A 13,953-nucleotide genomic window follows, 5' to 3' on the forward strand; every position below is an offset into this window, starting at 1 on the left:
CTAAAGCAAATCAAAAAGGAGTTTTTTGTGAGTTTTTTTTTATATAGATACTAATTAAGAGGAAACAAAGAGAAGTAAAAAAAAAAAAAAGAGGAGGAAAATGGGACCCACGGCAAAAGAGAAAGAAGAAAACAGACAGACACCGCAACCAAACAAAAAAAATGCTTAAAAAAGATGGAATCCACAAGGGTTAATATTATCAAAATACTGTAATTTGGAATGTTTTAGCTATGGTGGGAGTGGAAAAAGCGTAATCCAAAACAAATCATTTTTTTTTTTAAATTTCAAATAAGGGCTTTTTATTTGGACGGAACAAATAAGGGCTTGAAGTGCCCTCATCGTGTCAAATAAGAGTCCGAAATTGAAACCTTATTTTAAATAAGAGCATAAGGTAGCTTCATTGTTTTAAAGAATAGCTCGACAAAGGGTATTTTCGTCATTAACATTTTTTAATTTTTTTTCTTTTCCTTTTTTTCTTCTTTTTCGCCCGTGGTTGGTTGAATACAATGGTCGGCCATCGGCAAGGGTTGGGTTGCCTTTGCCTGCCCTCGCCGGTGGTAGGTAAGGCTGTCCAACCCTTGCCGGTGGTCATTCCCTTTCTTAAAGAAAAAAAAAGAGAAAGGAAAAGAAGATAAAAGATAAAATTTTTCAAAAATACCCTCGATTAAACCCTTCTATAAAGCAAGGGAAAATTCCAAATAAGTGACCCACGCCAGCCCAAACAAAGGGGAAAAAAGAAATGGGAAAAGAAAAAAAAATAAAACAACAAAAATGCAGTTGGTCGGGCCTTTATTTGAAATAAAGAGGAACTTTTCGGCCATTATTTGAAACAAGATCCACTTCGGACCCTTTTTAAGAAAATGGGAGCAATTCATACCATTATTTGAAAATTTTTCTTAATATAATGAGACGAATTCAATAATTTATTTAAAATAAGGTTGATCTTAAATTTTTATTTTAAAAAATGAGATCACTTCATATTCCCCTTTGGAATTTTCCTCATCTTCTTCTGGTTTTTTACATCGGAGGGATCAAATTACTTCGTCGAGGTCAAGGACAATAAATGATACGGTCTCAAGTGACCCCGAACCAAACGAAACCAAGCGAGGACATAAACTCAGACGATGGATCTGCTGCGCAACGCTTACTCAAATTCCTCCGACGAAGAACCCGAACCCGAACCCGCACCCTCACATCCCTTTCACCCTCCTCCGAAGCGACCCAGACCCGAAAACCACGCAATCTCCATCCCCAAATCCAATTGCTCGTCGTATCCTCTTCCGACAGAAGCTCCTGTCCATGGTAGATATGTATCCAAGAGGGAGCGAGCCCTCCTGGGTTTGGGTTCACCATCCACTAAGGTTCTTGACCCAGCAAACACCGACCCTTCAGCTTCGACTTCTGCCGCTGGTAAATGTCATAACTTTGTCTCGAGCCTTTCGTATTCCCGTGTTCTTGGTTATGTTTTCACAACAGTCTCTGTCCGGTTGAGAAAGCTTGGGGACGATGAGTAATTGAGAATGGTGGTGGATTGTTGAGTAATTGGGTACTTCCCATGTCAGGTGATTTGAATTAGCAAAACCCGGGTTCGGTAGCAAATACTGCCCTGCTTTCTCAGGCTATCAGAACTTACCATTTGAAGATGACAGTTTTGTAGAATGCTTAAGCGTACGTGTCATGCCACGAAGCTATGGCAAAGAGTAAATTGAGCATAGGGCAAAAGGAAGAGACCCATTTTGCTGAGATTCAATTTGGTTTCATTTCGACCAAAAAAAAAAAAAATTTGGTTTCATAGTTGTCAAAGTCCTATTTATTTATCAGGATTAAGAAAAGAGATACGGTTAATTCTATATTCGGAGAGAGTGTGCTACGGACTTCTTGGAGATGTTTGTAGAGGATTTTGGAAAAGAAAGGCATACGAGCTACACATATCTGAGAAATAAAGGACATCTGTAAATGCTTTGGCACTGAACATTCATGGCAAACTTCACATACTGTTCAATTTGATAGACCGCTAATTTTACAAAGTTAAGTGATGGACTAAATTGTCTATGCCAATTTTTTGACCTTAGTGTGCATTTTATGTCTGAATTTTTTGAATTACTGCCCTTGAATGGCAACATGGGGGATTGAGATGAATGTAAAACAATTCTGATGTATTGTTCTTTCTTTGCCAGAAATTCCGCATCGTTGCTGCATACATGAATATCACTTTCTGATGTTGCATCTCTGGCTTGTGTGAATCATATCTATCTCACTGATGGAAACATGAGATCCTGACATTATGCTTTTCTGCTGTTAGTTTCGTGTATGGCAAGCTTATTGGATTCAGACCTACCATCTGATGTTGTATCACTGTTGAGGCATCAAACAAAAGGTCGTGGGCGTCTTGGTCTAATACAAGAAAGGCTATCTATAGCTCTAAAGGGCCATACAAAGGCTGTCAACACGATCCAATGGTCAGAAAGTCATGGTAAGATCTGGCTATGTCAGTGTTTCTGCCTCACGTGCTTCTGCACAGTAGGATTCGATCTTTGTTATTCCTCAAGAAGATGGTTGGTCTAGCACTATGATATTTTGAGCTTACTTTGGGATGCACTTATCATTGAATCATGCTTCACGAGCTGACTTATCGGCACATGTTACTTGAACTCAATCCCAGAAGCATCTTCAATTGTGATTCTTCAGCCACAGCATGGACGTGAATTAATAAATAATAGAAACTTTTAATTTGGCTATCCCATTTTATCCGCTATTTCCTTGAGCTGTTGAGTTAGCGACTCCAAGGATCAGGTGTTGGACTTAGAATGAGGTTGTGAATTGAGTGAAGAACAGAATGCAATTGAGGAAATTTGGTTCTCTGATGATAACCTTATCCTTGTTTCTTCTTGACATTCCCTATGATCAACTGTGGTTTCATATCTGGGACAATTGATCATGTCTAAATTTCTGTGTGCATAGGCCAAATTAGAGGGAATTTGCAAATACAGATCCATGTGGTGCATCTTGGCACACAATAAAAAAACTTTATTCAAGAGACCTGCTTTGTCCTACTATAAGAGTCTGTCATGACTATAACATGATCAAATTTGCATTAGTTCATTTTAAGGTCAATGCATGAGTTTAAGTTTGCGGTAACGTGCATTCTATGGTGGTCTCATTACGTAAAAACCAAACGTGAAACACCTGCATATTGATGGGGCCTCTCACATCATCTATATGCACAAAACAATTCGTTCATTCCTGTTCTGTTTTGCCTCCATTTTTATGATGGTAATTGCTTTGCACTCATTATCTCCCAATTAATCTGTTTACTAGAGTTAGTTTACAGCTCATCTTCTTGCATCGGCTGGCATGGATCATAAGGTCTTCATATGGAACGTGTGGAGTAAAAATCACAAGAAAGCACGCATTCTGAGCCACCACAATACCGCAGTGAAAGATGTGAAGTGGTCAAAGCTTGGTTGGCATGTACTTTCCTGTGGATATGACTGCACATCAAGGTTGGTTGATATTGAAAAGGGGGTAGAGACTCAGGTATTCAAGGAGGACCAAGTTGTCAATGTTGTGAAATTCCACCCAGAAAACTTCAACCTTTTCCTTTCGGGAGGAGCAAAAGGCCAGCTCAGGTTATGGGATGTCAGAACTGGCAGAGCAACACATCAGTATGTACGTCAACTTGGTCCAATCCTTGATTTGGAGTTTTCCCTAGATGGCAAGCAATTCATCTCTTCCAGTGATGTCTCCTTTAGCAATATCAGCGAAAATGCAATAATAGTTTGGGATGTTTCCCGGCAGGTTCCTCTTTCCAATCAGGTCAGCATTCACTAATTATGACTGATTTGCTATAGTTGTTTCAGTTTCTTTTAGAGAGCAAGTCTTATTTTGATGTGCAAGTTGCATGTAAAGCTCTCATAATTCGGGCTTTGGAAGTGCTATGCGTAGTTAATGTGTATTGATAGTGTTTAATTTAAACAACTGCAAGCCAAAGCAGAGCATGCTGAAGATTGTTGTCAAGAATCAAACCTGATATTCGTCTTTTGGCATGGGGATACAATCATTTATGTATGCGTTTTTTTGGTCTAAATCATTTACATATATGACAAGCTAGATCTGTTGTCACTTTTACTTTGCATACCAAATGATATAGTTCCATTATTTTGGGCAAATGATAAATTTTCAATGGATTGATACTAAAGATGTTATGTATGTGTTTTTTTGGTCTAAATCATTTACGTATATGGCAAGCCAGATCTGTTGTCACTTTTACTTTGCATACCAAATGATATAGTTCCATTATTTTGGGCAAATGATAAATTTTCAATGGATTGATACTAAAGATGTTATGTATGTGTTTTTTTGGTCTAAATCATTTACGTATATGGCAAGCCAGATCTGTTGTCACTTTTACTTTGCATACCAAATGATATGGTTCCATTATTTTGGGCAAATGATAAATTTTCAATGGATTGATACTAAAGATGTTATGATTCTTCTATTATGTTTGCTAGCTAAGTGATGTGTCAGATTCCTGTTGGATGCTTAAATAAGACACTAACTTAAATAGCCACTATAGAGAGACTATATACTTAGTAAACCAATTTAGTGAGTGGGTCTTAGTATCCCGGGCATTGCCCAATTCAATATTATTTCCTGGACCATAGTGATAGATGTGGCCTCATTATATCCATTAGATTAAACTTTTTGAGGGGACTCTGCCTCATAATCGTCATGCGGTCCTTTGCCACATGAGTCAAAAGTTCATTCTAGAACTCAGTTTCTCATCATCTCTCTGCTAGTCATAGAGAAATCTATCTAGAGCTTCTGTACCTTATGTCCCCAGAAGTCTCTTTCCTCAACTCGAGTTCTTGGAGTCATGACACGGACAATATTTTAGGTCTGCCGGAGTAGATGTTTTACTTAATCCAGGACCAACATAATTACCAATACATTCTTATGCTTGTCCCACTTGGCTGCTGCTCCTGAAGCACCTACAACATTTGCTCCTAGAGGACCTAATACTTTGCTTATTCATGTGTTGAAGCCCTAAGTTTTTGCCCCCTTTAATAAGCATAGATGCATCGGTAAAAGAAGCTGGTAGAGTAAAGGTCTAAGGAAATTAGTTCAGACAAAGCAGAGAAGAGGGAAATAATAGGAAGGAAAGAAGTCGAAACTGTTACACAGTTTACCGTCAGGTCGATCCTGAGTCTCTCTACTAGTCTTTGATGAAATAGGACCAGACAGGTTTGTATATGGAATTGATTTAAGGGATTTTCACAATCAACTAGAGAAGTGTTGATTCGGAACCGATGTTCTAATTAGGAAGAAAGATTTATCACGCCAACATTAGAAGACGGCCTTAAAAACTGCAATTGCTTGTTACCTAAGAAAATATTCTGGTCATCTTATGCCTCAAGTATTTAGCTACATGTTACCTTAACCGGTAGTATTACTGGTTCAAATGGTGGATCTTATTGGCAATAGTTCTACAAATTTCTTTGTACATATCTACTTATCTAGTACGGTAAATCCGTACGTCTCTCTCACAGGTTTATGGAGAGGCCTATACCTGCACCTGTATTAGGCATCATCCAACTGAGCCTTGTTTTGTTGCCCAGTCAAATGGAAATTATATCGCCCTTTTCTCTTCAAACCCCCCTTTCCGGCTTGACAAATATAAAAGGTACGAGGGTCATGGAGTCTCTGGGTTCCCCATCAAGTGCAACTTCAGCTTAGACGGTGAAATGCTCGCAACAGGCTCCTCAGAAGGTTCCATATACTTTTACAAGTATGGGTCATCTGAGCTTCTCCGTAAAACTAAGGCGTACACATCACCATGCGTGGATGTGGCTTTCCACCCTAGTATATCGAATTTGATTGCAGTCTGCAGCTGGGCTGGAGATATATCGGTGTTAGAGTAGCTTGCTCTAATCCAGACTCATACAAGCTAATAGACAATTTCCCCCCCCCACCCTCCCTTTTCAGTAGAATGAGAAAGGTACAGCTATACTAACCGCATGTGACTGTCAGCAGACGTGCAAGACTGTCGATTTTGGTTTCTCTCTCATTTGTCATGTAAACTTCTAATCTGGTTGCTCCGTGGAATTCTCGAAATTTGTGGGAAGTTGTTTTTTTTCTCTCTCTTGCTTGTTTGCCACAAGATTGCAGATATTTCATCAAGTTGTTGCCTTTCCAAATTTAAGAAGCATAATGTGGATTACAGTTGTGAGGTTTGCCACATTTGGATCTGACATGATGTGATCTGAGACAGGAGGCAAAATGGTTAGTGAGTTGCCATCTGAAATATAGTCAAGTTGCACCCCATAATATAGGTTGGTGATTAATAGTTTAGATGAACTATCCAGGTCAAGTGTCACCTTTTTCATATGAGATGGTAACTCCATTTATCATTCTCCGAGAATAAGGACATCCACTGAAAGTGGAGATCAAATGGCAGAATCAAATTGAGATTTTCCTACTGTTGGTCAAGAATCTTCAATTATATGGAAGGGAAAGAGAGGAAAATCTCATCTGGTGTAGGGCCTGGCCCAAGATGAAGGCCTCTTAGTCTGGTCAGTGGGCTTTAATATCCCTCACCTTTTGCTTGTTAAATGGGCGTGTCACATACAAACTAGAGGTAGTGATCCTATTCTCTGACCCAATTTGCACGTAAGAGACCCACGAAGAGGGAATCATGTTTGGCAATTTCCTTTAAACCTACATGGCAAGAACTGGAGATAAAGGAATTGAATAACCGGAAAGACCAAGTGAAGCGATGAGAAGTATGCGGAGACCGTTGATTTCCATAATGGACGCCACGAGAATGGTCTTCTCGAGCTGAAAACAAGAGGACTTGCTAGTAATATGGAGTGTGGAAAGGTTCATTTCCACAATCCTCCCTAATCAGATGAAACCGGGCGACATCAGGCACATGCCATTGCCATCTACGAGACATAAATAGGCCTAACGCTACCTTTCTGCCAAAGTTTATCGTCTTCCTCCTCGAATCTCCTTAAAACTCAGACGTAGCACCACTTTCCTTTTTCCGCGTAAACATATGGGAGACATTGGAAAAGGAGAAAGAGTAGCATCACTAAAGGTTCAAATAATGGAAATAATAACATGTGCGTTCAAAAGGTGGGTGCTCCTCCTAACTGGTACCTACCACCACAAGACCCATGTAGGATTCATTGAGGAGGTTTGAGGTGGGGGCAAAAGGGAGGGATAAAAACAAAAAGGAAAAAATGACCAAAGGGAGCATGAACTGAGTTCATCCCACTTCCCTCTCGTGAGAATGAAGGCAAACGCAAAGAGAGAGAGGGGGGGCCAAAAGAGAGAGCGAGAGAGAGATAGAAATTCAAAGCAAGACATAATCATGAATTTGCCTTTCCATTCTTCATGGGGGGTCGATTTCAATAATTCAACTTGTATTTGGAGACATGACACACCACCTTAAGGAGAAAAAAAAGGGACACCATCTTGCATTTAGTTGGATTTTATCATTGGGACCAACTCTTCTTTACCAGCAAGAACAAGGCCGGTCAAGTAGATGGAATTATTGGGAAAGGAAAGAAATTAGACGTGGATTAATAAAGAAGTGATTATATTTCCTTCTTGCAGTAGCACTATCTAGACAAGGCAGCAATTATCAGCAACAATCACGGGTCCACAGTGCCCCTCTTAAATCTATTTCCATTGGATAACAGTGTTATCCCTAGTCTATTTAAAGCAACAAACACTGTTATAATACCTATGTGCCTATTGTAAAATTTTCTCCTCTCTCTCTCTTTTCAACTTTGACATAAATCTGTTCCCCACATTAGCTGGTCTCAAACATCCCTTTCCCCCCAAAAAAATAAAAATAAATAAATAACAACCTCACTGACTGAATCTAAATCTCTTATCTCTTTGTCACCCCATTTCTTAAATGTTTTCCCATCCAATTCCTTTTCAAGAACACATGGAAAGCTATCAAAAGCAAAGGAAAAGAAACATAAAAAGTTGAGCTCTCTCCCTCTCTCTCTCTCTCTCTAAGTATGCCCCTTGCTCCTCCCTCCATATGACTTCAATCATCAGCTAAAAGAGAGATACATAGACACTTGTTATGTTGGCTACTTCTTGTGGTCAAGCGGGTGTTGTTGGTGAGTTAGTGCCCCACTTACATAGGCCGAAGGAGACATGAAAAGATGGGTCTTAAAGTGCTAACCTATGCAAATCAAGTCAATGAGGATAGGTCATGAACTCCACGCCCTAGATCAACCCCACTTGACGCAGGAAATCTTGGTTTCTTCCATATTAACACGAGCATCTTTCACAGTCGACACGAGGTAGCCCCAACAATCTCCTATTCACACATCAATCGTTAATTGGAGCAGCAGCAACACGAATCTTGCCCACAAAATCTGGCTCTGATACTAATTTTAGACGATCTTGAGTCTCTTTCATTTTAAATGTTAACTCAAATGATGAGACTTCTCTCATACATAAATCGATCATCAACTTTTTCTATAATCGATATGATATAATCTCAGTACATTCATCATTATTAAAATGAGTTTCGGAGAGGACGAAACACAAACCAACTAAAGGGAATATGAATTTATGCCCGTGCAAAAGCCACCCGTTTGTGGTCATCGGGCTCATATTCTGAATGTTTATATGTCTCTTCCTCTCCCCCTTTTCGATCCATCTTGTCACCCTTTTCTTTTCTTTTTTGTTCTCCTTTTCCCCTCGCATCAAATCTTGTCATCGCCAATTCAACGTACTTGCGATCCATAATTGCGTCTACATGTTTATCTCCATCTACATGCTCGACCATATTCAATGTCCGTGCCTCGACACAGAACACATCTCTCAATCCTCGCCTCGAAAAGTGAGCCGACAAACTCATTCCAATGGTACCGCCACGTGATTTATGGCCAGCACCAAAGAGCCATCCATCGGGGTTGGTCATAAGATTCTATGATTTCCCCTCTTCTCTCTCTCCAACAGTAACCACAAAAAAAAAAGAAAAAAAACCTAGGGTTTAGGCGGGGAATGATACCGTTTAGAACTGTTGTCGTCTCCCATTTTAGGAATCATTTCCTTATAGGGGAATGCAAAATGGGCCATGTAGAGCATTTGGCACTCCCTGTATTGATTAATGGCGAGTCGTACATAAATCATGTCGTACCTCGCTATAAACCTAGCAGAGATTATTATTAAGCTAGGGTTAGTTTTGTTTCGTAATGATGCTGCTCGGTACAGACACGATTGCAAACATGTCTTGATTGCTGTCACTGGTTGAAGACAAAATCTAGAAGAAGGGAGTCGAGTCCAGCCTCTCTTTTCTGTTTTCTCTGCAAATCTCGATTTGGATTCGGACTGTGATAATTAACGGTGCTCTGGATAGTAAGACAAATTTGATTTTAGCTTTGTCGGGAAGCGAGCTATCGTTTCCAAGTACAGTATCCTTTGTGTTAGGATATCTCATAATTCTGAGCATTTAGAGGAAATTAATGATAACATGTATCTTATGGGAAAACAACAGTTTTTTTATTTTTTTTGTTTTCTCAGGGGGACACATACTGTGATTTGTTACGTCATATTATAAGAACTCATCTTATGATGCGAAAACATATACATTTCGCATTCATTTATTCTGGTTTTCTTTTCCTAGTACCCATTTTTCTCCACGTAAAATTCCATCGACTGTGGAGAAAATATAGCTACAGTATATGTCAACGCATAGGTACGTCACATAATATCTGTTCATAAATGATCTCGAACTTAGTTTTGGGAAGACAGCATGGTTTCTAAAATATTTTTCCATAAGCAAGCCATCCGAAGCAATTGCATGGAGGTAGACAAATGAAATATCCATTTTAAGAGTCTTCGCCTATAGCACGTTGGATGATGCATGGCCAATATGTTATTTCTTTGGTTTTATAGCAAACATAACTCCGGGAAAGGGTAGATAATCATAGAAGAAAGATGCTCGAAACCTTTAGGAAACATATGGAATTTTGTCGACGGCATTTACACACCCCGATCACGTCCACCATGGATGCACCCAAAATCAAGTTAAATAGCTCTTCATTCATTCATCACGATCTAATCCAAAACCTAAGGGTTCTAAATCTTGTTGTTCCTACAATAGTGACCATACTGTTGAAGGAAACACCATCTACGTTTCCAACACATGGTAAACGATAAAACCGGAACTTTCCTGCTCTTTGGCTCGGGTTGCGATCTCGGAATGTGACACAATAATGAGGAAACTCGAATTGTTCGTCGTCGGCACATCAATAGATACATGTATCTTCTCTAGGTCCTCTCAGAAGATGTACAGAATTGACGTTCACGACTATAGCCGAGAGCATGAATAGTGTCCCTAGGTCACGCGCTGGAGAGAGAGAGAGAGAGAGAGAGAGGGATTGAGTGCTAGTTAAACCAGTAGGATAGAGACCCTGGAACAGCAAGCTCCATCAGGGGAATCATAATGGTCGTGAAAGGATCGAATGCGGGTTGAGATCGCTAGCCATGAAAGTTGAGAGGGTAGAGGGAATAAGGAGAGAAAGCACCTCCAAAAGGCCAAAGTTGACGGAAACATCCACATCCGTCACATAACTTGACGGATGTTCCGGGGAACAAGTTCTTGTAGATTGATGAATCGATGGAACTACTCGGAAAATCGTGGGGGAGAGACGTGTAACTTTTAGCGTCACTTGGTGTCACGTTGAAAACGCCCTGCCCGGTGCATCCAATTAGCTTTGATCAGGATGTTGACTTTAGCTCCAACGATCCCACTGTGTTCGGGTCCGCTTTTCAAAGCAGTGTCTCCTTGTATCCCTAGCACTACCATCCTAGGCTATACAATCGAGTCTCCCTAGTAGAACGAGTCTCCGACAGATATGAATAGTTCCGACCGTTCGGCGTGTCGCTCTAACATTGGGCCGAGCAGCGATCTGTTTTTCGACTTTTGGCTTTATCAAGTCAGACGTCGATACATCTTCGCATAAGAATTTTCTGTTTCTTTTTTCGAATTAGTGTTGTAGGAAATCAAGTTCTCGTCATAACCTTATTCGACCGCACATGTCCTGCCACTATATACTATTCTCATGGGATTAATTGAATTCGATGACTTTTGGCTTTGAGCTATCCTAGGATTCTCGTAGTTGATCTAATTAAGCTCAACAAAAATTATCGAGAATTCTTGCTACGAAATACTTTTTCGTCAAGAAAATGTCGTACAATAATCGAATAACGTGGCTAATTCCTAAGCACACGTCATTTACGTGTTCCTGGTGAGCTTCTACGAGATTTTATCATCTAAGGACAAATCTTGCACCTTCGATATTTTTGCCTATTAAGATTCAGCGCACAATCAAATCGAAATAAAAAGTAAAGCGAGAAAGAGAAATCGAGACACGAGATTGTTTCCCAATTCACCCTTAACTAGAGTTACGTCAAACAAAGGATTCTACTATAATTAGCACTCCGCACTTCTTGTTACGTGCTTTCTTCTCACAGGAGAATATGAACCACATCCCAACATTGTCACCATGGGACTAATGGTGAAATTCCTTCTTGTGTATGACGCCGACTCTTCTTTAGGGTTCTGTCTTCAATAATATTGTCCACATTAACATTGATAAGTCTTATTCCCGTCGACAAGAACTATGCCATACATTTTCCTTTCTTTGCCGACAGGATGACCACCATAACTTGTCCGAGTGTCCGAGAGCTATGAACCGAAATGACACGTACTGTTCAAAGGTCTCCATCCAAAGAAACCTCGCCCAAAAAAACAAAAACAAGAAAACAAAGTAAAGAACAAAGTACTGGGTCTGTACCATCTTTTGGTACCTGTCCTTACGTATGCTCCTGATAAAAGAACCCTAAAATTTTTTATCTTTTCACGAAGAGACGACCGCAGTATACTTTTACTTTTTACTGCAAACGCATAATGCATTGGTCTCCCTCCATTTCATGCACACACAATGTGCGTTGTCAAGTTTTGGATAACACGCAGTGCTGCACCGTTCTGTTGCCGCCATGGAAAGAGAGAATACATCTGCAGAGAAAAAAGCAAAATACTGCAGAATATTTCTTGCCTTTTTTCCTTTTTGGACACCCTTTGGAGGAACAAAAGCTGAATCGGGTTATCGTCTGATCGGTTCTTTACTGTCGTGCTAGAGCATCCGTCGAAGGAAACGTCGTCGTGGGATGAGGCCGTAATAATGCGACGAAAGTGCTCCGGATCTCCCGCTCGAACCTTCCATCAACAAAATCATGAAAGAAGGTGGATTTTCCATCCCCTAGCTAATGGAAGATCATCCTCTTAATGCAAGCAAAGATTTTTGAAGGAATGCTTTGGCATAAATACGTCATCAAGACACGGTTTTCAGCACATAAAAAACCCGCAAATACGAAATATATAAAAGCCAAAACATATGCCTGGAGTTCCTTTGGTATGTGTAGAATTTTTATCTTAACAAACGGCATGGCCTCTCATGGAGTTTTGATCAAAAGGTTAAAGTTTAGAAATGTCTTAGTGAGTTTGTTTTATGTAATAGTAGAGACATGGCCACGTGCAGAAATAATTGCCTACATGAGATTGTCTGTCGGAAAAAAGAGTGTGCGCCTAAGGGGCACAGAAGGAAACAGATTGCGCACACAAACTTTTTCGCGACCAATGCGCTGTCGAATCAGTCACAGTGAGGCTATTTTAATCTTTGAGAATTGATGTTAGCAACATATTCTTCCAATGAATGCATATTTCAAAGGGAAAACACTAAAAAAAAAAATGCTCACTTTTGACCTAATGACCACTTAAACATCTCTATTCTAAGAAATAACTCTTAGTAAAGTATTTGATAATTTTCAAAAAGTACGGATACAAAGTGGTTATTGGGTGAAAAATGATGTGCGTTTTTGGCACTTTTCCCTATTTTTTAAAGGCAGGGACATGGTCGAACAATTGTTTAAATAAATATAAGGACGAAACATCATATGCCCTTAAGATACCCCGTTAATTAGATATGTCTCATACGGATGATACTTTTCGACTCGTTACTTTTCTCTTCTTTTCACTGGAGGTGGATAAAGAATCCAGCAACAATAATGAAGCTAGGGTATAAGGCTACTTTTACTGACCATAAAGGTGAATAAAAACTGTTGCTGGACTGTTGCACCCACCCATTATTATTGTTATTTGCATGGAAAGACATAACAAAAGCTAGCTAGCTTTTCTCTTCCTGTGGGCAGTAAAGTATTCTCCTGCTTAAGAAAAGGGCATGTAAAACCATGATATTGTACCCCAAGAGAGCAGCGAACACTCGACATAACACGGGATTCAAAGACCCTTTTGAAGCGTCAAAAAAATTTCAGATCATTGGTGCATTTTTTATTATAGAAAGAAGGACCTTTAATTATCATGTCCAGCATCGACGGAGAAAACTGCTTCTACTCATGTCCATGATGAACCGGTCGTCTATAAATGTGGTGAATTGTGTTGAAGATATGTCTCGAGTTTAAGCATAAAGAGAAAAGTTTTCTAAGTCAAGTTGGTTTCCTATTGAATGGTTTTCTTGTTGAAGTAGGTTTCCTACTTGAATCCTGCTCTTGTCTGTATATAAATGGTGTCTTCATTGTGAAGAGTATCTAAGAGGTGATTCTTGTGAATGACACCCTGAAGAAATAGAGTGCCGAAACCAACTAAATCTGGAGGTAAAATTTGTGTAATTCCTTCTTGAAATTAAGAGATTATTTCATGAGAAATTATGAAGCTAAATACCGTGTGAGTTATTGTGTAATTTGGGATTGTGAAACACCGAGAGGTTTTTAGTAACTTGAATATAGTTGTAATCTCCGATGTATCGCTCTATATATAGTAAAATTCTTTATTGATCTCCATATATGTGGACGTAGGTCACATCGATCGAACTACGCAAATCTGATGTCCGATTTAAT

General features: G+C 39.6%; 1 protein-coding gene across 2 annotated transcripts; it reads left to right on the forward strand.

The window, feature by feature from the left end:
* The first annotated feature begins 1,070 nt into the window (after positions 1–1,070).
* On the forward strand, positions 1,071–6,124 carry LOC115727561 (WD repeat-containing protein 25). Of its 2 annotated transcripts, XM_030657790.2 has the most exons (5): positions 1,071–1,410; positions 2,303–2,473; positions 3,332–3,816; positions 5,550–5,950; positions 6,008–6,124. In XM_030657790.2, exons 1-4 carry the CDS (start codon positions 1,125–1,127, stop codon positions 5,919–5,921), a joined length of 1,314 nt encoding a protein of 437 aa, XP_030513650.2. In that variant the 5' UTR covers positions 1,071–1,124; the 3' UTR covers positions 5,922–5,950; positions 6,008–6,124. The 2 variants fall into 2 exon arrangements, with proteins under 2 accessions (XP_030513650.2, XP_048131349.1); XM_048275392.1 differs by having other exon boundaries at positions 5,550–6,124.
* The last annotated feature ends 7,829 nt before the right edge of the window (positions 6,125–13,953 follow it).

Source organism: Rhodamnia argentea, chromosome 2 (assembly GCF_020921035.1).
Source record: "Rhodamnia argentea isolate NSW1041297 chromosome 2, ASM2092103v1, whole genome shotgun sequence".
In the NCBI taxonomy this organism is placed as follows: domain Eukaryota; kingdom Viridiplantae; phylum Streptophyta; class Magnoliopsida; order Myrtales; family Myrtaceae; genus Rhodamnia; species Rhodamnia argentea.

What these genes read in the sequence shown, in the direction of transcription:
- LOC115727561 (XM_048275392.1), top strand. Translation starts at nt 1,125, where the DNA reads ATGGATCTGCTGCGCAACGCTTACTCAAATTCCTCCGACGAAGAACCC. An exon ending in CCAATGGTCAGAAAGTCATG is followed by an intron (nt 2,474 to 3,331) that starts GTAAGATCTGGC and finishes GTTAGTTTACAG; the next exon opens with CTCATCTTCTTGCATCGGCT. An exon ending in AGGTTCCTCTTTCCAATCAG is followed by an intron (nt 3,817 to 5,549) that starts GTCAGCATTCAC and finishes TCTCTCTCACAG; the next exon opens with GTTTATGGAGAGGCCTATAC.